General features: G+C 52.9%; 2 protein-coding genes across 3 annotated transcripts in view; one reads left to right on the forward strand and one right to left on the reverse strand.

Annotated features, from left to right (window-relative positions):
* Mmel1 (membrane metalloendopeptidase like 1) overlaps positions 1–17,400 on the forward strand; it is a 29,552-nt gene extending 12,152 nt beyond the window's left edge. Inside the window, exons 3-24 of one of the 2 annotated variants that reach the window (XM_059255494.1) lie at positions 3,396–3,464; positions 4,077–4,136; positions 5,090–5,251; positions 5,474–5,554; positions 6,764–6,859; positions 7,371–7,489; positions 8,034–8,099; positions 9,268–9,465; positions 9,541–9,630; positions 11,105–11,241; positions 11,970–12,063; positions 12,591–12,719; positions 13,232–13,330; positions 13,691–13,774; positions 14,156–14,259; positions 14,564–14,622; positions 15,023–15,142; positions 15,646–15,779; positions 15,886–15,951; positions 16,466–16,561; positions 16,823–16,899; positions 16,992–17,400. In XM_059255494.1, coding sequence (XP_059111477.1) covers positions 3,396–3,464; positions 4,077–4,136; positions 5,090–5,251; positions 5,474–5,554; positions 6,764–6,859; positions 7,371–7,489; positions 8,034–8,099; positions 9,268–9,465; positions 9,541–9,630; positions 11,105–11,241; positions 11,970–12,063; positions 12,591–12,719; positions 13,232–13,330; positions 13,691–13,774; positions 14,156–14,259; positions 14,564–14,622; positions 15,023–15,142; positions 15,646–15,779; positions 15,886–15,951; positions 16,466–16,561; positions 16,823–16,899; positions 16,992–17,091 — 2,240 coding nt within the window. In that variant the 3' untranslated portion in view covers positions 17,092–17,400. The remainder of the gene's footprint in view (positions 1–3,395; positions 3,465–4,076; positions 4,137–5,089; positions 5,252–5,473; positions 5,555–6,763; positions 6,860–7,370; positions 7,490–8,033; positions 8,100–9,267; positions 9,466–9,540; positions 9,631–11,104; positions 11,242–11,969; positions 12,064–12,590; positions 12,720–13,231; positions 13,331–13,690; positions 13,775–14,155; positions 14,260–14,563; positions 14,623–15,022; positions 15,143–15,645; positions 15,780–15,885; positions 15,952–16,465; positions 16,562–16,822; positions 16,900–16,991) is intronic. The other variant, XM_059255495.1, reaches the window with a different exon arrangement.
* An 886-nt stretch (positions 17,401–18,286) lies between these two features.
* Positions 18,287–21,118, reverse strand: Prxl2b (peroxiredoxin like 2B). Its single transcript, XM_059255498.1, has 7 exons — positions 20,931–21,118; positions 20,509–20,713; positions 20,142–20,193; positions 19,531–19,594; positions 19,358–19,433; positions 19,046–19,164; positions 18,287–18,476 (listed from the first exon to the last, which is right to left on the reverse strand). The coding sequence occupies exons 1-7, from the start codon at positions 20,991–20,993 to the stop codon at positions 18,450–18,452; spliced, it is 606 nt and encodes a 201-aa protein (XP_059111481.1). The 5' UTR covers positions 20,994–21,118; the 3' UTR covers positions 18,287–18,449.
* Between the last annotated feature and the right edge of the window lie 3,224 nt (positions 21,119–24,342).

A 24,342-nucleotide genomic window follows, 5' to 3' on the forward strand; every position in this document is an offset into this window, starting at 1 on the left:
GAGAGAGACTGAGAAGGAGAAGGAAAACATAAATGATTTAAATTAAGGTCCTAGGGGCTGGAGAGATGGCTTAGTGGTTATACTGGCTGCTCTTCTGGAGGATCCAGGTTCGATTCCCAGCACCCACATAGAAGCTCACAGCCATCTGTAACTCCAGACCCAGGAGATTCAACACCCTCTTCTAATCCCCATGGGCACCAGGAATGCTTGTAGTGTACAGACAGACATACGTACAAAGACACCCATATACACAAAATAAACTTTATTAAATTAAAGTCTTAGTAAGTCAAGGAATTTTTAAGTTTCTGAAAACAAAATTTTAGGAAAACAAACTTTCAGAGGGATTGTGAAGACTATTATGTGTTTGTGTGGCATGCATGTGTGCATATATATATATATGCTTGCATATGTGTAGGCACACATATATGTACGGGGGGCAGGGGTGGACATTGGGTGTTTTCTTCGGTCATTCTAAACCTCATGTGCTGAGGCAGTCTCTCACTTGAACCCAGAGCACACAGGTTCAGTTAATCTGCTAGCCAGCTTGCCTCAGAGACCCCATGTTTCCACCTAGAAAGCACTGGGAGTGTAGGTGGGCCATCATACATACTGGTTTTTACTTGGGTGCTGGGGATCCACACTCCAGGTCCCATACTTACATGGCAAATGCTTGCCCACTGAGCCATCTCCCAACCCTCAAGGCTATTTTTTTGGTCTTGGCACACCACAGAAGTTGCCTAAACAAACACCAGGGAACGTCAAGGGAATGTGATCGTCCCTGGGGTCCCATCCATTCTAGCCAGTTATTTCTTACCTGTGGCTCTAGTTCAGAGACTCTTGTGTTGTTTCCATCTCTCTCTGAGTTCAGATCTCACCACATAGCCCAGGCTAGCCCTGAGCTTGCAGTCTTTCCATCTCTGCTTCCTAAACACTTGGGACAACCATGCTCGGCTCACTCTCTAGGCTTTGGTAACTGTTCCCTCTATTCATTTCCTCCCCTTCTCTTCGTGTTTTGTTTAGGTTTGCATAGTCTTGCTGACTGGCATGTGCTGACATTAATACTTCCTTTGTGGGGTTCAATGACTGTCACACCTGTCACAGGGTTTCCTTACTTTTTTTTTTTTTTTTTTTTGAGACAGAGTCTCATGTACCCTTAAACTGGCTATGCAGAGAGGCTAGCCTTGAACTCCCGACTCTCCTGTCTCCCTGCTGAGTGGTCCTGAGTATCTCCAACACTCTCGGTGACCTCACTTCTCATGCTGTTTCCATCCTGCTCTTTCCTGTGGCTTCCACTTGCCCAGTGAAACACATGGCATGTCTGTAATTCTCCACCTCTTCTGCAAGACTCTTCAGCTTTAGTGACCACAGCCTTTGCACAGACTGTTAGTAGTGGGGTCACCCCAGACTCCACTCCTTTTGATCATTTGGGGTTCCCTCTTGGTTTCTTTATTTGTCTTGGTTAGAGTTTGGCGTTTTCTTTCGTTTTTAATGTTTTTTTTTTTTGCTGGGGAGGGGGGGTGTTGTTGTTTGCTTGTTTGTATATATTTGGTTTATTTGTTTTCAGACAGTGTCTCACTATGTAACCCTGGCTAGCCAGAAACTCAGAGATCCACCTGCCTCTGCCTCCCAAGTGCTAGGATTAGAGGTGTGCATCACCATGCCTAGCAATGCTTTGGGTTTCATGTAGCCCGGGGAGCTGGCCTCAAGCTCACTATATAACTGAGGGTGGCTTTAAGTTCCTGATTCTCCTGCCTCTTCCTCCTAATGCCATACATGGTTTATGTGGTGCTTGGGACAGGGCTTTGTGCCTATGCTAGGCAAGCGCTCTACTAACTGAGCTACACCCCGATCCCTGAGGTTCCCTCTTGGTTGTCAACAATATTTACCTGCTTCACTGGGGGCTAGAAGTGGAAGGTTCTTCTCTGTTCCCCTCCTCTGCCAGTGGACATCACCACAAACTCCCTGAAGGCTATGTGAACAAGGACGGGTGGGAACACACACCCTCCGCGTCCGACTCCCGCGATCCTAATTCCTCGCATCAGCCTGCATGTGTGCACCCAGCAGTCTTGCGATCAGCCTTGCAGCACAGCCTCCCTCCTGTACTCTGGCCAGGTCGCTCTTCTGTGGGAAGGGAAGGACTCGTGTCTAGACTCCTGCTCTTTCGTGCTTCTGTGTCCTTATCTTCCTTGTGATGTCCTAAACTCACCTGTGGTAGCTGCAAAGGTTTGTGATGAGTTTGTAGATGCACTTTCCCCCTGGTCACATACCCTCTCACTGGAGGTGGGACCACCTTCCTCCTGGTCACATACCCTCTCACTGGAGGTGGAACTATGAGATCTCACCCTCAGACTCTGCTCTTGAAATGGGCACACCCCCACAGGACAGCCAAAGCTCAAGGATTCCACCCTTTCCCTTGACCCCTCATTTCCATCGCAGGCCTGAGGAGTCAACTTACTTATCCCAGGAGCGCAGATTGACCCTCGAAAGTTTTCCCTCAGGGGCACCTTCAGACTGGGGGTGACAGGGTGGGGCTGTTGGAGGACAGAGCCCACACTGGCATCACAGCCAATGTGTGCACCCAGGTCTGGGTTGTAACATCCTCATGTGCAGAACAAATGGCCTTCTGCACTGCCTAGCCCTAAGGAGCACCCACCGTCAGTGCCTCCAGCACCTTCTGTGCTGACTGTGCCGGCGCCAAGCAGGTACACACACCCCCCATTCCCTCCTCCCACAGGTCTGTGTGTCTGACTATGGGGAACCTCAGCACCACAAACCAGGTCTGAAGATGGCCAGGCCTGATTTGCTTGTTCTCAAACCCCACTCCAGGTCCTGAAGATTTCTATGCTAAGCAGCTTCCCTCTCCACATGCAGTGGGGAAACAAGGACAAGGAGGGTGGCCTTGAACCTTCAGCGGGCCGTGAGAGTAGTCGGGGGGGGGGGGGTGAAGGTTGCCACTAGGGAGGTCCCCTGCCTACAAGGACCTATTTCCCCAAGTAACCTATTTATTCTTGTGGTAGGGCTGCAAGAGCTTTCTGTAAGTGCAGCCCAGGGAGACAGGCAGAGTCTGGGTAGTTCCAGAAGGACAAGAAGATAGGAATAGCAAGACAGGTGGACCCTTCCCCTTCCCCATTGAAGCCTAGCAGGGAGGAGGAGGAGGAGGAGGAAGAGGAGGAGGAGGAGGAGGAGGAGGAGGAGGAGGAGGAGAATAAAAGAGAGGATGACTGGACACTAAGTTCCATGGTCCCCTGTCTCAGTTCCCTGGTAGCCATCCCTCATTGTGTGGTGAGCACTAGAGTCCACAGCACTGTGCACAGATGGCAGCACTGACGTAACCAGACCCTCAAGGCTCCACGGGGCGGGTACTGGAGGAGGCTGAGCACTGTGTTTCTCCCCAGGGAAGCCGCTGTCCCTCTTAACTAGCCGACTACGCTTCTCCCAGGAAGAGAGGACGGTTGTAAAACGAGGTAGCCTTTGCCTTCCCTGCCAGGCAGCCCTAAGGAGGTGGGCTTGGCATCTGGGCCTGCCATGGGTAGGGTAATGTAGATGGCCAGGGAGTCCAGGAGGGGATGGGGAAGGGAAGATATTGACAGGGACACCAGTCTCCAGTGCCTGTTGTATGCAGCTGGGCACAGCTGGGTACCACCAATGAGGCCAGCCTGATACCATCTTTTGGTGTACTGACTACAGGGTAAGGACAGGGTGGGATAGTATAGTACCTTAGAGCTGGTGGGACAGCAAGGTAGGAGGGCATGAGCAGCCTCAGTCCTGAGGGTTCTGGGCCACAATAGGGGTCAATGGAGGCAGAGAATTTTAAGGGGATCCCAGGTCACTGCTGTAAGTAAAATTCACACTTGGGGTTCAGCTGGGGAAGACCAGGGCTGTGCTTCAGACCTATCCTGGAGGTGTCCATTGTGGGTGGGGGAGAATGGAGGCCCACCCCATCTACCCTGCCCCTGTTATGCCCTGCCATGCCCACCCCAGCTTGTACCTCACCAAGGCCTGCATAGTGTGCACCCGAGCCTCTGGACCACCTGTCCAACTCCCCACACCTCACACTCCTCCTTCTGCTCCTCCAGCTGTCAAAGAGTCATCACAGAAAAATGACGTCTGCATCACCCCAGGCTGCGTGATGGCAGGTGAGCCCCTCCCCTAGGGTGGCCGCAGTGCTGTTTGGGGCTTTCTGAAGCCAAGCTGAGCGGCACGTAGGCTGAGGTTGGCTCCCCATGCAGGCTCCCCATGCAGGGTTGTAGAGGCCCAAGAGCTCTTATCTATGTTTATAGAAAACAAAGTCAAATTAAAGGATATCTTTTTATTCCACGTTTTCTCCCAAGACTTTGTCTTAAAATTGGGTGCCACAGACTGCCTCTGCAGGAGACAAAAAAAAAGTTCTATGGGGAGAAGGTGGAACAGGTTTTCTTGTCTGAGTGGGTCCAGGAGCCCCCCGGTGATGCTTTCTTTGAAATTTCCAGCTGCAAGAGCCCCAGACCAGGTAGTTCCTGGGCAGAGTCAGCAGAGCCACGGAGCCCATAGCTCAGGCCCCTGTCACCAACATGCCTTGGATCCTAGGACACAGCTGTCCCTTCTGACAAAAAAAATAAACCTCAAGGCAGTAGACAGGATGGGGGATCTTTTTCTCCCCTGAGGGACAGAGTACTTGAGGAGTGAGAGGCCACTGCGAATGCATGGAGCAGAAGGGCTATGACCAGGAGGCCAGGGTCCTGAGGCCAGTTTAGAGCACAGGGCCACCAGCTGGGCCCTTCCTGTGATCAGGAACCATCTTCCAATATCAGGTCCTCAGGAGGGAGAAGACAGGAAGGTTCAAGGTCCTGTTGCTCATCAGTGGCAGCACTAGTTCTTGAAGCCACTTGGGCAATCCTTCCACTGTTTCCAGCCTCCCTGTGACTCAGGGAGAGTGACTAATTTGCCCAAGAGCAAGTTAGTAGCTGCCAGGAAGTTAATAGTGGATATTAAATCTCAAACTGTCCCCAAAGGGGCGACACTGTCTCTCAGACTTAGAGACAATGCCAAGATGTCCACAACTCGGGGTCTGCTCTCCTCCCTCCTCTCTCCACCCCCTCTGGATGAACAGCTGCCAGAATCCTTCAGAACATGGACAAATCAAAGAAGCCCTGTGACAACTTCTACCAGTATGCTTGCGGAGGCTGGCTGCGGCATCATGTGATCCCCGAGACCAACTCCCGATACAGCGTCTTTGACATTCTCCGGGATGAGCTGGAGGTCATCCTCAAAGGTGAAGAGTGACCAATCATTTGGGGCATAGAGGTGTCACTGAGCCGTGGGCAGGCTCCTGTTCAGTGTTTAGGTAGCAGGGTCAGTGGAGACATCATGCCTAGGACTTGGAGTGAACTGGGACTTCGGTGTGCCTTTGTGCAGCCTGATGACGCTTGTCCAGGGCCAGAAGGGGCCCCAGCAGTCACCTCAACCTCTGTTAAGCTTTCTCCTCTGCCCACAGGGGTGCTGGAGGATTCCGATGTCAAAGACCGGCCGGCTGTGGAGAAGGCCAAGATATTGTACCGCTCCTGCATGAACGAAAGTGAGTGGAACCACCTGCCAGGGCCCAGCCAGCTCCAGCACCACAGGGCACACCAAAGCGCCATGGGATGGGCATGAGCATCATGCAGGGCATATACAAAGTATCTGTGTGCTGTGCCTCACCTGGCCAGGCTCATTACCAGCTGCCCTATGCTTTGGGCTTTGTAACTTTAGCCTGTGGTTACATAGTCCAAAGGTACTGTTCCTATCTGCTGAGCTACAGAGTTGGGGCCAGCTGTCTTCCCTGGGCATCTCCTAGAGGTTTGAGGTTGATTCCTGTGTACCAACCATGGTACTCAATGGGACTGTGGTTTTATGAGGTTATCTCCATCAAAACAGCTACTTGGGCATGGCCAGGGCTGTCTTACCTCCACAAATCATGTGGCTAATACCCACAAGGCACAGACAACTTCCTCCAGATTCTCACATTTACTTAATTTCTTGCCTGAAAGGCTAGGTATCCAAGGCAGGATGACAGCAGTATGTGAACAGAACCCTGAGCCCTTGCCTCAGCTTCCAGCCCATTAGCCACAGTAGCAGCCCATCAGCTACACAGAACCCTGCTCCATTGGACGGAGGCAGCCAGGACTTCATTTATGACCTCATTATGACAGTTTCTCTGATTTTCCCGATTTCCAAATTAAGCCCACACAGAGGAAGCCAGATATGCCACTGTCAAACCCCATGGGATGCTCCTCTTATCACACCCACAGCGTCTTGAGGCTAGTAGCCTCCATCGGACTCATCTGGTGCCTCTCTTTCCACTGAACCACTGTCCTTTCCCTGTGGCCTCTCAGCCCTGCCACAGACCATGACCGTGGACATCAGCCCCCTTCTTACTGCCAGCTCTGAAGTACTGCCACTATCATCCGAGGGTCCCTCTGTATCTAGGGTGACTTCCCTAGAGGGAAGCTGCTCTGGGCTTTTCGCCCAAGCCTTTAGACTGCCATTATGTTACAGAAGCAAGTCGCGTGGCCCCTGTGTGACTCCACTCCTGCCCAGACACCTTCTGTCTCGGGGATTCCCTCCTGACCACCACTCCTTTCTTAGGCTTGCTCTTCTTCTGCCAGCTACCAAGTCCCCAGCCTCCTTTACCCCAGGGGACTGTGTGCTTCACCGGCGACCCTTGACCTAAAGCTGAGCCTGTGACGATGTGTCCTGGCACCTGAGCCACCGGAGTCTGAGAAGCATCCACTCCTTCTCTTCTCAGGTGTGATAGAGAAGAGAGACTCTAAGCCCCTGCTGAACATCTTAGATGTGGTAGGAGGCTGGCCTGTGGCCATGGACAAGTGGACTGAGATCATGGGTAAGTACAGGCAAGTTTTCAGACTTAAACCCCACAACTGCCCCCAAGAGGCTCATTCCTCTCAGAGACAAGCTTAGGCTCCACACTAGGGAGTCAGTGGCATCTATGAGGGGCTCACTGAGGCTGGTCCCCTGATACTTGCACTGGGGCATCCCTCCTAGTATTCTAGACACCAGTTTTCCCATCCCTGTTCAGCCCTCCGAATGTGGCCCACCTCTAACGTAGGGGCAGGGATAATGCCTGGAGTAAGGCATCTCCCCCCGCCACACACACACACACACACACACACACACACACACACACACACACACACACGGTGATTCTCTCAGTCACTGTTTCCCTGTGGACCTTTGAAGAACTGTCCCTAAAAGCCCCCAAAGTCTCACAGTGAATTCACTGCCTGAGCCAGGCAGGGCTTCCTTCCTATACTCCCAGAATGCTGTGCTTAGGGAGGCAGTTCCCTGTCTGGAGAGGGGCTATCTGGTCTCCAGCATGGATACTGACTCCTCAGGCCCCAAGTGGGAGCTGGAACGGCAGCTGGCCCTGCTGAACTCGCAGTTCAACAGGCGTGTCCTCATCGACCTCTTCATCTGGAATGATGACCAGAACTCCAGCCGGCATGTCATCTATGTATGCAACACCCTCAGTGGGGAGGCGGGGTCAGGGCCAGCAGGGTCCTTGAGCCTAACTCCGGGCTTTGCCGCAGAGCAGGGAGATAGATAGGGTGGTGGCTGGGGGGATCTGTGAGCCCAATGTATGTGTTCTCTCTCCACAGCTTAGTCCACAGTGTGAATTGTGCTAAGTGGGGCTCCCATGGGGCCTCATGGCCCCTGCTGTGTTCTGAGAGGCTTGTCCTATGCTTAGCTTGCTTCTTACCCACAGTGAGGTCTTCGGCACCTGGGCTGGAGGCCTCCAGAAGCCCTAACTGGAGGGTCAGAGAAGCACACTCAGACGCCATTTGGGGTAGACTGTGAAGCAAGTCCCTCCTATAGGGACTTGTGTCCCCCATCCAGCCCCTCTCTGTCAGGGAAAGGCTTGGGTTCGGAAGCATCTGCCTTCCACAGGAAGCCAGTGTTCTGCCAGGCACAGTCCTGGGGGCAGGGGACTGCTGCCCACCTCAGCCAGGCTGCAGGGATCCCCACCACCCACCAGGAGTCACACCCTCTGTTTCCAGATAGACCAGCCCACCTTGGGCATGCCATCCCGGGAGTACTATTTCCAAGAAGGCAGCAACCACAAGGTAAGCAAGGGTCCTCAAGGCCCAGGTCAGATGCAGCTCCCTTCACATATCCTGGCCCCCACTGGGGCTCAGCACTCCTGTTTGTCCACTAGCCTTGCTCCCCACAACCAGCCTCTGTAAGCACTTGTGGGTATGTGGCCAGGCACTGAGCACGGGGGACACAAACATGGATACCCAGGTTCCACACTGTGTCAGCCCTGAGGTGAGTGAGCTCATCTGGACAGGCAGTCCATTCGGCTTGACCCACCTATGCAGAACCAGGCCCAGTGTTTGGGAAGCAGGCAGAGGCCCTGAGACTGCTCTTCAGAGTCTGCTACTGTATCTGTGGAAAGAATTCAACTGTGGAGTGGCCCAGGATGGCCAGGGTAGAAGGAAGAGTTGGGATAGGCAGAAAGAAGGCAGGGACAGCAAAGACATCTGATCAGGAACAGGATAGGAAAAGGCAGGAGGCAGGAATGACCTTCCAGCAGGGCTGGAAGTACTAGTAGGCACTGAGCTGCCTGGGATTTGACAGATGGGTGAAGCTAGAAGGAAGGATGGTAGCAGGGTACAGAAAATTAGGACCTGGAGCATCCCAAAAGCTCATGCATGGCCCCTAGTCCAATCTAGCAGCTGAAAGAGCTAGGCACCAGTGGATGGGGCAGTATTCAGCTTCAGCTAGAGTGAGGAAAACCCCTCCAAGAATGGGCACCAGGAAGCATGTCCAGCTGGATGGGACAACTTAAAGAGCCAATCTCCCACCTCATAGCCAAATCATGGCTGGGGCAGTCCAACCTCATCCTGGCAGCAGTGGCTGAAGAGTTACTGAGCACCTGTGGAGGCCAACTTGGTACTGTGCAGCCCTGAAAAACTGTCCCTACCCATAGAGGCCTGGGCATGGGTCATTCACCAAAAAGGAGTTGTGACCAGAACTTGGTCCTGAGCTGTATGGCATGGCTAGGACATGTGACTCCATACCAAGTTTAGGGAGTAGACCCAGACCACAGGACCCAAAAACCATCATGCAGGCTTGTCCCTAGAGTGGGACCAAGATGTTAGTGTCAGCTGGGTGTGGTGTGGACAGTCTCCATGCTCTATTCTGTGCTGTCTATGCCGGAGCATGTTGGGGAGGCTAGAGGGACAAGATTCCAGGGGACACACCATGTCACACACCACCCCCACCCCACAGAGTGCTCCATGGTGGCCAAGGTGGCCAAAGCCGCCCAGCTCCATCCATCGTCCTTTGGCCCAGGTGCGGGAAGCCTACCTGCATTTCATGATGTCAGTGGCCACCATGCTGAGGAAAGACTTGAACCTACCCAAGGACAACACTCTGGTGCAGGAGGACATGACGAAAGTGCTGGAGCTGGAGGCACATCTGGCCAACGTGAGGCAGGGCCGCGCTGGGAGGCTCGGGTTAGGTGCTGAGTGCCATACCATGTGACCCCTAGTTCCCACACAGGCCACAGTCCCCCAGGAGGAGAGGCATGATGTCACCAGCCTATACCACAGGATGGACCTGGTGGAGCTGCAGGAGAGGTTTGGTCTGAAGGTGAGACCCAGGCACCCACCCAGGAAGTAGCACTGGCCCAGCCCAACCCTCCTGGGTACTCATTCTCCACACAGCTATTCCTGCCTTAAGGGGACTGTATGGCAGCACCCAGGCAGATAATGCCTTTAAATGAGCACAGCAAAGAAAATTCCAAGGGACAGGCCTCCTCCATAGGGCAGGATACAGCTGCTATAGAAGGCCACGTCAGAGAGAGGGCATGGGTGGGGCAGGGTTCATGGAGGAGGGAGGAGAGCACAGGTAGGACAGGGCCCAGGTCAGAAGTAGGTGAATGGGGCCAGGCGGTGGTGGCGCACGCCTTTAATCCCAGCACTCGGGAGGCAGAGCCAGGCAGATCTCTGTGAGTTCAAGGCCAGCCTGGTCTACAGAGCGAGATCCAGGATAGGCACCAAAACTACACAGAGAAACCCTGTCTCGGGGTGGGGGGGAGAAGTAGGTGACTGGGCCTGCAGCCCTTCCTCCTGACCAGAATATATAAATAAGCACTTGGATCCATAGCTCTGCACAGGATAAGACAGATGAACCCTGAGAGAGCCCTGCCTTCCCTAGATTTGAAGGTCATGGCTGGAGAGATTGCTCAGCAATTAAGAACCTGCACTTTCTGAGGACTAGAGTTCAGTTCCCAGCACCCACATCAGTTTCCAGCTCACAATTAACCGTAACTCCAACTCCAGAGATCCAATGCTCTCTTCTGGCTTCTGTAAGCACCCACAGACACACACACCATATACACAGAAGAAAAATTAAAATAAGTCTTTAATTAAACAGTAAGTTCAAGCCTGGCATGGTGGCACACACCTTTAATGCCAGCACTGGGGAGGCAGAGGCAGGTGGATCTCTGAGTTTGAGGCCAGCCTGGTCTATAGAGTGAGTCCAGGACAGCCAGGGTTACACAGAGAAACCCTGTCTCAAAAAAAACAAAAAAAACACATGGGGTAAGTTCAAGAGTATTCTCAACTACAGCCTGATTAGAGACACTGTCCCAGAACATTTTTTTCTTCAAAGTAATTAAAGTACACCATTAAGCTCAGCAGTGTGGAATATTACTGACTGAAAACAAAAATTGCCATGGGGTAAGTAGAGTTCAGTGGCAGAGCACTGCCCTTGCATGCACGGGGCTTATGTTCAAGTCTCAGCATAAATAACTATCCAGCTTATGTAACATGTAAGGCTATCATATCTTCTACTTTGATCATTTTTGCTAAACCATGTTTGTCCACTAATTTCTCCAACTACACTTAATGTTCAAATATTCTGCATAGACTCTTAGCAATTTCACAGCCCACATGCTCTGGGGAAATGTCACCCTTTGTCCTGATTCTTATTAACAGTCCTTTCTCACCCGTTTCTCAAATGTTCTTCAGTGGGAGCTGAGTTTCTTAAATGCACAAGGGCCACCCACCTCTCTCTTCCTCCCCACCTCTCTCTCTCTCTCTCTCTCTCTCTCTCTCTACAGGGGTTTAACTGGACCCTCTTCATACAAAGTGTGCTGTCCTCTGTCCAAATCGATCTGTTACCAGATGAGGAGGTGGTGGTCTATGGTATCCCATACCTGCAGAACCTTGAAGATGTCATTGACATCTACTCAGCACGGTGAGGCAGGGGGGAGGTTTCCACAGCAGTTTTGTCCCTGCCCTACAACACACACATACACACACACACACACACACACAGAGAGAGAGAGAGAGAGAGAGAGAGAGAGAGAGAGAGAGAGAGAGAGAGAAGAGTTCCTTCTTTCAGGAGAGGATACCAACTACTTCTCAGGTGTGAGGGACACAGAGGTTCGATCTTGGTGTCCACAGTGCCTCACCCTAGTGATGTGAATCCTGTAGCTGAAAGTTTTTCTTGGTCCCACCCAGTCCCCAGCCACTCAGACCCAAGTAAACACACAGAGGCTTATATTAATTAAAACTGCTCGGCCATTAGCTCAGGCTAACTACTGACTAGCTCTTACACTTAAACTCAGCCCATTTCTATTAATCTATGTCACCACGTTTTCCATGGCTTTACCTGTGTGCCATTACATGCTGCTCCCTAGACAGCAGGCTGGTGTCTCCTGACTCAGCCTTCCTCTTCCCAGAATTTTCCTTGTCTGCTTATCCTGCCTATACTTCCTGCCTGGCTACTGGCCAACCAGCGTTTTATTAAACCAGTGCACAAAAGCATTATCCACAGCAGAATCCTATCAAGCATGAGGGACAAACAAACTAATTCTTAGAGAATCTAGAACCCTGCTTGATGTAGAACCTGCTGGCTAACCTGTGTTTCCTCCCTTGGCAGACAGCCTCTCACCTGTCCGATTTCACTTCTGCTTCCTCTAGGACCATGCAGAACTACCTGGTGTGGCGCCTGGTGCTAGATCGCATCAGCAGCCTAAGCCAGAGATTCAAAGATGCGAGGGTGCACTACCGCAAGGTAAGTGCATCATTCATTCATCTCAAGATGCTAAGCATAAGCTGTGGGCCATGCACAGTCATCACCGGGGTCTGGGATAAGAACCTGATAGACAAGGCCCCGGTCCTTCTGGGACAGTCAACAGTCAGAAGCCAACCAGAAGCCTGGGCTGTCAAAAACCAAGTGTGACCACAGGAGGGACCGGGCATGGTAGGGAGTGCTTGATAGAGGTCACTTTGGTTTTCAAGACATAAGGAGACTAGGACAAGCTTTGGGTGGTGTCCAGGCAGACCACCAGGTCTGAGTGGGACCCTAGCTTTTCCAGAGTAAAGACAAGTCCCCTCAAAACAGCACAGTGGTCTTCTCATGTCCATGGCCAGCATCTGGTCTGAGTCATCCTGTGTCCCCCTCTTGAGTACCCTGAAGCCCATGGTGGGAGGATCTGCCTGCCTCACAAGCTCAGGGCCCCAGAGATGACCTGGGAAGGTTAAGCATTGGCTCACAGGATAGAATGAGTGAGTGAGTGAATGAATGAATGAACACACCAGGCGTTATACGGCACAACCGTGGAGGAGGTACGTTGGCGGGAGTGTGTCAGCTATGTCAACAGCAACATGGAGAGCGCCGTGGGCTCCCTCTACATCAAGCAGGCCTTCACCAAGGACAGCAAGGAAATGGTGTGTAACCTTGACTCCAGTGGGCACTGTCCATGGCAGCTCTCAAGCTCACCCTGGGACAGCCTCCTGGCACGGATACCAGCCCCATCACCACCACCCCACCCGGTGACTCCCATTTGTAGCCATTTCAACCCCTATTTCCTCCCCCAACTCAGTGACTCCTAGAGGGACATGCATTAATACCAGTGCCTACCAGAACAGAAGAAGGTCAAGGGAAACCCTGCCCCCAGGTGCTCCTGACCATGAGCTCCAGCCCTGGACCCTGTTAGGCCCCTGGGAAAGGCACAGATTGTATGTATGGGTTCTGAGTCCATGGCAAGCGAGCCTCCAACCCACCTGTGAGGCTCCAACTCTGAGCCAGATAAGTCACCCCCACATCAATGCCACACCCCTCCCAGGAGGTCAGGGGCATGGCAGCACTGGCCTCATCCTAAAGGTGTCCTAGACCAAGCCTGGAATGCTGGTCATGCCCCCTAGACCAGCGTAGGACATGAGGATATGCATCCCCTCAGGTCAAAGAGCTGATTGACAAGGTAAGATCCGTGTTTGTGGATACCCTGGATGAGCTGAACTGGATGGATGAGGAATCTAAGAAGAAGGCCCAGGAAAAGGTGGGTGAGCTACAACTTGTGTGAAAGCCTGAGGGGAGTTCCTGTGGTCAGGACCCTCTGCTGGAAAGACAGGGAGGGAAGCTGGAATAGGTGTCATGCCTGGGAAACCCCCAGAAAACAGAAGTGGGCTCCGTGGTCTGAGACTAGGACCTACTACCCAAGCTCCTCTGGGCCCAGTGACAAACCACAGTCACTTGATTCCTGAGCACCCATACAGAGCCCCACCTATGTGTCTGGTTCTGCAAGCTGACGAGGGAACATGTCTGTTACCCCCTTACTCACATAGTAGGGAACAGAGCTGGCTTGTGAGACTAGGGCCCTCCCATGATGGATGATCCTAGCTGTCCCTCCTCTGTCCAGGCCATGAACATCCGGGAACAGATCGGCTACCCTGACTATATCTTGGAAGAACACAATAGGCACCTGGATGAGGAATACTCCAGTGTGCGTACCCATCAGTGCTCTGCCTGGCCCCTCCCCAAGCCCCCTACCCTGAACCACCCCTGAGGAGTGGGTACTCCATGTCTGCATCCTTTTGTTCTCTGAGTTGTTCACTCAGCCATACTTCCACACCCTGGAGTGGCTTTAATTTCACCCTGCTAACAGATAGAGAAACTGAGGCCCAGAGAAACTAAACTTTCTGAAAATCACATACATGCTCAGAGCCAGAGTACCTTCCCCACACTTACCTGTTTCAGGAGCCTGAGGGCCACATGCCAGCTGACCTGTGGGTCTCGAGACCTTTCCCCAACCCCAGCCCTCCCTCTAACACTTTGAGGACTCAGCCTGAGTGCCCAGTCGTATCAAGCTTTTTTCTTCTCCTAGTTGATATTCTCAGAGGAACTGTATTTTGAGAATGGGCTTCAGAACCTCAAGGCCAGTGCCCAGAGGAGCCTGAAGAAGCTCCGGGAAAAAGTGGACCAGAACCTGTGAGTGGAGTCACTACAAGGCTAGCCTGGCACACAGAACTTACCCACTGGCTAGGGGTGGCTGCATGAGTCTGGCCTGATGCCAGCTAAAGAGAACACAAGATCTAAGCCCTCCCCTCCTCAGCACCCTCTGCTTTGGGGGCCTCAGAGTGGAACCAGACCTTGGGCTTGACTTAGGACACTACACTAGCTGGCCACTATGCCATGGACCTCTTCAGGGCAGGATCTGGTCAGCCAGGACAGAGAGACCATAGGGAGGGTCCTGGCAGATGTGGACTCCAAATGACCAGTGTGTTTACCACAGCTGGATCATCGGGGCTGCCGTGGTCAATGCGTTCTACTCACCAAACAGAAACCAGATCGGTAAGCCAACCTTGCCTCTCTAGTGCCAGCATACAGCCCTGTACCCTTGCTCAGGAAACCCCCAGTCTAATCCCAGAAAGGAGAGTGGGTTCCAGTCTCTTTCATGTTGCCCTGTGGCCCACCTCGAGGGTTGTAGGTTGGAAGGGACACAGAGGAACTGTCAGAGAGTACATTTGATAAGATAGCCACGGGTGGGAAGAAACTGGGCATGGGCGTCAATCTAGCACTCCTATTTTACTCTCTGAGCCTCAGTCTCCCTGCCTGTACCTTGGGCAGGGAGTCCTAACCGCCACTTCCTAGGCCACAGCATTAGATGGCAGGCCCAGCAGAGGTGCCCACCTGAGCCTTGCACACAGAAGTACCCACTCACGGTTCCTCTTTGTCACCCTTTCGGGGACAGTGTTTCCTGCCGGTATTCTCCAGCCACCCTTCTTCAGCAAGGAGCAACCACAATCCTTGAACTTTGGGGGCATCGGGATGGTGATCGGGCACGAGATCACACACGGCTTTGATGACAATGGTAAAGGGGCATATGGGAGTGCCCCGATCACAGATACACCTGTAAGTCACACACACACTCCCACCTCTCCTGAGCAGCCTGGGATCATCCATCCACTCTCTCAATAGATCAGTTGGACAGGGGCCTTGCCTGGTCTCCATCCCTGGAGGGGCTGCCCTGTTTGACTCTTAGGGCCTGACACCATACCATCTATGATGTCTCAGCTGGTTTTCCCATGTGGCTCAACCAGGGGGATCATATGAGGGTAGCCATGTGCCCCCTCACCTGGGTTTAGATCAGCTGAATTTGAGACTCCTGGTCCTAGCTTTCATGGGCAAGGATGGGGTGGCATGGAAGCTCTCTCCTGAGAAGTCCTCAACATGGGGCTGTGTGCTCAGAACCCCTGAACTCCAGCTGCTGGAGAAAGCGTCTAAACATCCAAGCGCCGACCTGGCCTTTCTAGAGGGGTGCAGGAGGGCAGTGAACGCAGGGGGACAACGTGCACGCACTCTGCTGCCACACAGGTCGGAACTTCGACAAGAACGGCAACATGCTAGACTGGTGGAGTAACTTCTCGGCCCAGCACTTCCGAGAACAGTCACAGTGCATGATCTACCAGTATGGCAACTTTTCTTGGGACCTGGCCGACGACCAGAACGTAAGCATATCACCAGCAGTGGCCCCGCACCTGCATCCAGCCCCAGCCCCAGGGGACAAGACGGGGCCAAGGCGAGGCTGCGCCCCATCCTGTCTCTCTTGTGCAGGTAAACGGATTCAGCACTCTCGGAGAGAACATCGCTGACAATGGCGGAGTGCGACAGGCATACAAGGTGGGCCCTAGCAGAGCCCTCAGCGGGAGCTGGGATAGTCATAGCATGGCAGGGCAATGCCCAAACTAGGGCTGTGTCCTAAAAACCCTCCATTTGGACTGGGAAGGAAGCAGAGACCCAAATCCCATGGTTGTATATCTGACATCTCACCCATTTTGCTCTTGAGCTAGTATAGGAACCTTTTGTTTGTTTGTTTTGTCTCCTAATGAGTATACAGGGTAGAGACAACATGACCATGGGCCTCAGCAGCCCACATCGACAGCCTTGGGAATAGAGCACTGGATACCAGGAGCCCATATGGCTGGACTCCAGGTGGCAGCTATATGGCCAAGGGTCCCACAGAGCTCTGTTGGATAGGCCTATAGAAGGCTACAGAAAAATTAGCTGACTTGTACACAGCAGCCCTAAGCTGGGGAGGCAGGGTACCCACCTAGGGAAGGTCCTGGAACCAGATCATTCTACATGGGGCTCTCTGGAAGCCTGGCTGGACCGAGCCCCGTTTTGGTGCTTGCAGGCTTACCTACAGTGGCTGACTGAAGGTGGCAGGGACCAGCGACTGCCAGGACTGAACCTGACCTATACCCAGCTTTTCTTTGTCAACTATGCCCAGGTAACTTCTAGTCGTGGTCCCCACGCTCACAGCTTTGGAGTGCCCACTATAGGATACATCCAAGGGCACCACGAGCTTATGACACCCAAAAACCAGAACCAGCAGGTCTGACAGGCTTCCTAGAGAAAGACTGAAGCTGGTAATTAGAAGCCAGCTGGGGAGGAGGCAACAGACATGGAAGGAAGGAATCTGTTGGTCTCTACTGCAGAGGGTAATGTTCCAGCCCTCAGGCCAGTAACCAAGCCACTCACGTACCTCTAGGTATGGTGTGGGTCCTACAGGCCTGAGTTTGCCGTCCAGTCTATCAAGACTGATGTCCACAGTCCTCTTAAGTACAGGTAAGTGTACAGTCCCTAAGCAAGCATGCATGCCTAACCCTGCCCTGGCCCCTCCCCACATCTCAGACCTCCTTGGACTTGCTGGTCCACAGGGTACTGGGCTCACTACAGAACCTGGCCGCCTTCTCTGAGGCATTCCACTGCCCACGGGGCAGCCCCATGCACCCCAAGAAGCGATGTCGCATCTGGTAGCTAAGGCTGAGCTATGCTGCGGCCCACGCCCGCCTGCCACCCAGAGGCTTTGTGAACGGTGCAGCTGGCAGAGATGTGCAAGTCCTTGCCTGAAGGCCACTGGAGCCACCAGCCAGCCCTCCGCACCTGGCCTAGGGTGCAGCCGCCTGCCCACACCTGGGATGAGTGGTGCCTGGTCCCGCGCCCCTTCAGGCCAGTGAGGGTCAGCAGCCCTGTAGAAGCTGTCAGCTGCCTTCCACCCTCTCCATAGCGCGCGGCTAAATGTCCTCGAGCTTTCAGACTTGAGCTAAGTAAACGCTTCAAAGAAGACTTTGCATTGCTCATGTAGGAGCCAGGTGGGTGGTCAGGTGGAAGCAGCTGTGGCTAGGGGGGGAATCACAGCTGATGGGGAGAAGGGTTCCTGACTGCCTCCCAGAATCCTGGTGCTAAGAACCCTGAAGAGACCAGGATGCCACTAGAGGTCACCCTCTGGGTCTGTAGTTCAGATGACTGAGCTTCCAGGACTGGACCTGACCTATATCCTGGTGACTCATGTCAGTTCCTGGCAGAGGGACCTCAAGACATGGGGAGCAGCAGGTGGAATGTGGAAGCCAGAGATGGTCTAGATGGCAAAGGGGGCATCACCTGCTAACTGTTTACAGATGGTCCCTGGATAGAGGGAGGACATCAAGGTGAATACTGCAGTCACCCTGGTTTGGACTTGGAAAGTGCTAAGCTGGTCATCAGAGCCCACCTAGAGGGGAAGCCCTTGAGAAGGGGAGACCTGAGATGGTAGGGTGTCTGGAGTTCTGCTCAGACCTTAGGACCCTGGGGAAACAGATATGCTCAGCCAGACCCAGGCTTCTTCCAGGACAGCACCAGCCACTCTGATCAGGAAAGGGTTTCCGGCTCAGTCTTCAGCTGCCACCTCTTCCCTGAACCCACTCAGCCACCAGCCTCCACCACAGACACAAGCAGACACCTGCCTCCCCATTTCCTGCAACTGGGCTCCACGTGGGGGCTGGGGCCAGAGTCCTAGTCCTAATCCCCCAACAAAGTGGGCTACAGTGTTAGGCAGCCTTGGAAAAAAATGACACTGTTGTCCCCAGGGTCCCATAACCAAAGCCTGAAGTCTGTCCTCCAGGAAGATGACACTTGGACATCCCTCCTACCTGAGGGGACCAACAGTATAGTAGGAACTACAGAGGATGCAAAGTGGGGAAGCAGTGAGGACACTCACTGCCCAGGACGTGTACTTTAATAGCTCATTGCTGTTCAGGATGAGACAATGTCCAGTATCCTGTCCCAGTGGCTCCACAGTGATTCTTTCCAAATACATCCAAGGTTGTTGATGCCTCCAAGTCCTCAGAAGCCAGGCATCACCTCCCACACACCTCTTCGTCACACTGTAGGGGTAACAGGGACCCTGTCAGTCTGGTCATATTCCTCAGAGGCCAAGAGCAGTGGTACCCACCCACTGATCGAATAGGGAAGGAGGCATGCTGGACATAGGAAACAGTCTCACCCATGCATTACTCCCTTCCACCTGGAGCATAGGAGGTGGAACCACACAAAGGCCTGACAGAGACATCTAGGACATAGCCCAGCCTTCCTCAACCCACAGCCTTCTGTCTGTCCTGCAGCTCCTGCCCAAAGTGGGCCCACTGGCTTCACTGCTCTCCATCCCTTTTAGTCTATCCCCCTCTACAAGCACAGTCATAGAGACACGTCTACATCCCAAGGCTGCCAACACACAGAGAGCATTATGTAAATCCCAAGAGGCTGTAGCTCAGTTCCTGGCCATGCCAACCACTGTCCCAAAGGGATATAAATATATATATATGTAATGTAATATATATGTGTGTGTGTGTGTGTATGTGTGTGTGTGTATGTGTAGATGTGTGTAGATATGTATACACACACACACACACTTGGGGCTGGGTAACAAGCAGTGTTCCCCAAGGCCTCTACTCACCTGGGGTGGCTTGCTGGAGCAGACCTCTGCAGAGATACCCAGGGCTTGCAGGATATTCTCTTGGGGAACATAGTCTCCTGGGGACTTCTGGATGAAGTGTAGCAGTACTTTGTCACCACCTGTAGCCACAGGCAGGCAGTCAAGTTGCTTGTATCTTACACCCATGTGCTAGGAAGAGAGAGGGTAATCTACTAACCAAGCCAAGCAGCCCCCAACCTCACACCCAGGTGCACAAGACCTGGGGAGTGGGGGCTGTGAGGACATGGACCACCAAGATGGGCAAGATGGAGTCCTATGCCTGCCCTGACCCACCCTTGCTGACCACCAGCAGCCCTCCACTCTGCAGTAGGTCACCAGACAGGTTCCCCTGGATGCCAACAGCCTTAGCCTAGAAAGACAGGAAGAGGACCCAGGTCAGTCCCATAGGGAAGTCCCCAGGGACTCCCACCATGCTCTAATCCTATATGATCTTGACCACCACAGACCTTGGAGGCTACATCACGCACAGGTTTTCCCAGGGCAGCTGGCAGGATGCTTAAGCTGTTGTACCTACAAAGACACAGGGTCCCTAGTCCAGATTCTGGAGAAACACAAGCACCCACACCTGCTCCCGGTGTCCTGCTCCACCCACTTATCTTACCAAGGGCTCAGCCAGATCAGCAACCAGCCTAACCAGGACCATCTACAGAAGCATAGGGAGCCCCAGGCTGAATACAGCTGACCTGAGGCCCAGGAGAGGTGGTGGAAAGTGAGGACTGAGCTCCAAGCTGGGTGTGCCCAGGGATCTGGCTCAGTCAGCACTGCCCATCATGACAGACAGTCTGTGGCAACAGAGGACTGAAATGGGCCATGACTAAGGCATGGGCTCCAAGGTCCCTCCTGTTTATGAAATTGCAGACTGTTGAGGGCAGGCCTGGCTTGGACCATGAGAAGACCCCAAAGAAGGGCTAGCTGAAACTGTCCATGCCACCAGAGTCAGTTTCCAGGGGACAGACTCAACAGCACAGCAGAGGATGGTAGCAAGAAGATGCATAACAGAGCAGCAGCCACTCTGTCCTGTCCCTGGCTAGTCTCATGCTCCCACAGTCACACTTACCGCTTGAAGCCCAGCTCCTTATAGAACTGCTTGCTCTCATCAAGGTAGAGTTCTAGAAAGGAAAGCCACAGGTATGTGTCCAGGCCTCCTACATTCTGCTGTCTGTCCCCTCCGCTTACGGTGTCCAGCTCAACCCAACCAAGCCAAGAGGAGCAAGGAGGGATTGAATGTCAGCACTGCTTAAACGGGAAGGGCAAAACTCACTGGGACTTTGCCACTAGGTCTAGGCGCCAATGCACAGGCTGGAGGAAGGGCAGGGAGGGCTGAAAGCGCTGACATAGGAATATGTTCCTGCTGGGCCTGGAAAGGGATGGCCAGGGCTTGGCGGAAAGGCCAGCCAAGGTTCTGAGTCCGGGAAGAGTCGCACCTCCTGAGAAGTAGCCACCATCCAGGAACTCCTGCAGGCCGAGGGCCTCAGGCCCCACGCCCACTAGGCGCACATCATTTTGATCCAGGAAGCTCCGGAGGTTGCTGAGGTCCTGGGCGATCCAACGGCACACTATGCAGCCGAAGCGTCGCAGACCGGCTACCACACAAGCTTTATCCTGCCAAAGGCTCCGCAGCTCCACGGCCTGAAGAATGGAGCTGTCAGGGGGCGTGGGCTCATTTCCTTAGGTCCTGCAGCCCCACGTGTCCCGCAGTGCCCACTGGCCCTCCTGCTCTGTGAGCCACCAGCTATACCCACGCCTAGCATGCGAACCCATGGGACCCCTCAGGACCCCCATTCTAGCCCATGTGAGTAGGCAGGTGCTGGGATACGTTCTCCGCCCTGCGACGGTCAGGCCTCACCTCCCCTGTCATTGCATGCTTCAAGACACACGCGCCTACGCGACTAAGGTCCACCGCACTCATGGCTTCCTCGGTCCCTTTCTGCTCCGGGCCCCGCGGAACCTCAGTGGGTAACACTCTGCCGCTTGGCCCAGTCAAGGAGGGCGGAACTATCTCCGGGGGTCCGCTGGGCCACGCCCTTGTCCCGCCCCAGGCCCCGCCCCGGATAGCCTAGTACATTAGCACTCCCTCCCTCCCACCCCTCGCTGAAGATCCATCCGCCTACGTGGGGGAAGAACTGGGTTACTTATTTGCATATGCATAAGCCCGTTGGCCAATGGCGTAGCAGGGGCAGCTCGACGGACTTCCGCAAGCGGTGCGCCTGCGCAGAATGCGTTCGTGGGGCTGTTGCCTTGCGTTAGGTGGCACGTACAAGTGCTTCAAGGCAGTGGTGGAGTCAAGAATTGAAGCAGCGACCCGAACTCACGTGTCACCAGTGTGAGGAACAGTAGGGCAGCGGCACTTCATTACAGGAAAGGACCAGCCTTTCCAGAGCTTGGGTTCCTGCTTTGAAAATTCCCAGAGTGTCGCGTTTTCTAAAAAAAATCTATTGACTTTCGTCATAAAGTACGTTTCCTGCTGTGTTTATGTCAGCTTTTAAACCATGGACTCGAGAGTAAAACAACCCGAAGGAGATAAGCAGAAGCTCACAGCAATGTGCCCCCATGGAAGAGTAGAGGGCTTGGGAATCCTCTTGTCCTGGCCTTTCCTCAGTAAGCCCTGTGATGTGAGCGTCCAGTGCCAAGTTCAGGCCCTGCTTGACGAGTTGGGCACAACTTGGGCAGCCTGACCAATCAGGCAGTAGGCCTTTGGCTCCTGGAACTGGCTCTATCCCCAGGCCCACAAACAGATGCAGAGGCAGGGAAAGGAAGAGAATCACCACGATACCCAAAAGTGGTGAGGCGGAAGTCAGAAAGTCAGGAACCATGTCACCATGTCAAAAGGAGTAGAGGTGAGGGGCTGGAGAAATGGCACTAGCTGCTCTTCCAGAGGACCCACAGTTTGGTTCCCAGCATCCCCATAGTGCCTCACAACCCTTTGTAACTCCATTTCTAGGGCATTTGATGCCCTCTTTAGTTACCAGGCATGCACATGGTGCACAAACATGTATGCAGGCAAAACACTCTAAACACAAGAATAGGGCTGGGGAGATGACCCAGTAAAGAGGCAGGTGTCTGTAATCCTAGTGCTGGGGAAGCAAAGACATGAGTATCTCTGGAGCTTACTGGCCAGCCAGTCTAGCAGAACCAATGAACTCTGTATTCAGTAATAGACCTTGTCTCAAGAAATAAGATGGAGAAGGACTGAGGAAGACAGATCAACCACTGGCCTCCACCGGCATGCACAGATGCACACACAGGTGCACCAACATATGTACAGAAAGGAAAGAAAATAAAAAAGCAGAGCCCAGAGGAGGAGCTAGTCTGTAGAGAATGGCCACTGGTTCCAGGGGCACCACCAGAAGAAAGCCAGAGGTGGGGCTCCTCTGCATGCTCTTCAGTGTTGAGGGGTACAGGAGCAGAGGGTCCTTCCCAGGAGGGTGGGAAGAAGTCTGCAGAAAGTGCTGCATGCTGAGCAAGAAGAGCCAGCAGGCCTGCTCCATGAGGCAACTCACACACACACACACACACACACACACACACACACACACACACACACATCTACAGAGTGTGGCAGAGCCTCACCTCCATCCTCACGGGTCCTAGATGGACCTGGGAATTAAAATGTGGTGTGACAGATCAACAGGGGAAAGCACTGTAGAGTCTTTGCTCCAAGTTTTACAAACCAAAGGTTCCTAAACTAAGGATATGAAGCCTTGGAAACATGAGGCCATTCCTGTGTGCTACACAGGACAAAGAATGACAGTAAGCTGAGGGGAGGTGTGTAAATTATGTGTGGAGGCAAACCTGTAAATTGTTTGAACAGGATAGCTTCAGAATTCTATCAGGACTGCTGACTTCTTCACCCTCAAGGACAGGGTTGTGGTGTTTTCCTCCAGGGTAAGGAGGGCCTCTTTGGCATGATCATTTTAGCTTCTACTTTTATTGGTCTTATGCCAAACCAGCAAAGTCAGAGTGGTATATTCTTGACCATCTCACAAATATTAATAACACATGGAATTAAACAATATTCAAGTAAAGAAGTGCCAGCCTCAGAGGCAGCTGGGTTTATCTGCCTGTAAACCTTAATCCATCAACTTGTGTCTGCTTTCATTGGGTGTGCTACAGTAACAACCTAAACCAGTTGATCACAGCAACCAAGTTCTACCTCCTGCTCCTGTGTGTCAGAATGGTGGAGCTCTGCTCCTGGTGCTTGCTTCATGCTAAGATCCAGGCTACGGGAGCCATGGCACTCGGAACACGCCTTTCTCCTGGCAGAGCAGAGCTGGGGCACATGCCATTGGCCAGAGCTCAGCAATGGCCAGGTGGATGCTGGGGGAAGGGAAGTATGTGTCTTTCACAAAGCATTTTTTAGCCTGGAAATGAGCAAGCTAGCTATCACTCATCACTGTTATCAGAAAATATGAGACTCAGGGCATAAATGCAAGGGATAAGGTATAATTACTTGTGGCATAGCAGACTGGAGGGGCCTCTGTGTGTGTGTGTTGCCCACAAACAGGGTGATGTAGAGGTCCCTCAAGAGCTATCAGGGCAAACACAACCCTCAGCAATGTCCCTGAACAGTGGTTGGGTAGAAGAAGGAGAATCCATCTATCTTACGTCACTGTTGTATTGCTGTGAGAAGACACCATGACCAAGGCAACTATTATGAAAGAAAGCATTTAATGGAGAACTTGCTTACAGTTGTAGAGGTTTAGTCCATTTTCATCATAGATGTGATAATGGCAGCATGCAGACAGACACTGGAGCAGTAGCTGAGAGCTATATCCTGATCGTTAGGCAGGGAGAGAGAGGGGGGAGAGAGAGAGAGAGATAGAGAGAGAGAGAGAGAGAGAGAGAGAGAGAGAGGAGAGAGAGAGGAGAGAGAGAGGAGAGAGAGGAGAGAGAGAGAGGAGAGAGAGAGACCTCAAAACTCACCCTCTGTGGAATACTTCCTCCAACAAGGCCACACCTATCCTTCTAATTCTTTCAAATAGTCACTCCTTGGTAACTAAGCATTCAAATATATGATCCTATGAGGCTATTCTTTTTTTTTTTTTTTTTTTGAGCTAAGGATCGAACCCAGGACCTTGTGCTTGCCTGCCACTGAGCTAAATCCCCAACTCAAGGCTATTCTTATTCAAACCACCACACCATCCTTGGCTCACATTGCAGAAGTAGAGGGCAAGTCCAAGAGAAGCCTGCCTCTTTTATCTGGAGATGTCAGAGGTCAAATAGCCCTCAAAGGTCACGCTCCAGGCTGCCATTTTTGA

This window comes from Peromyscus eremicus, chromosome 2 (assembly GCF_949786415.1).
Source record: "Peromyscus eremicus chromosome 2, PerEre_H2_v1, whole genome shotgun sequence".
NCBI classification, from domain to species: Eukaryota; Metazoa; Chordata; class Mammalia; order Rodentia; family Cricetidae; genus Peromyscus; species Peromyscus eremicus.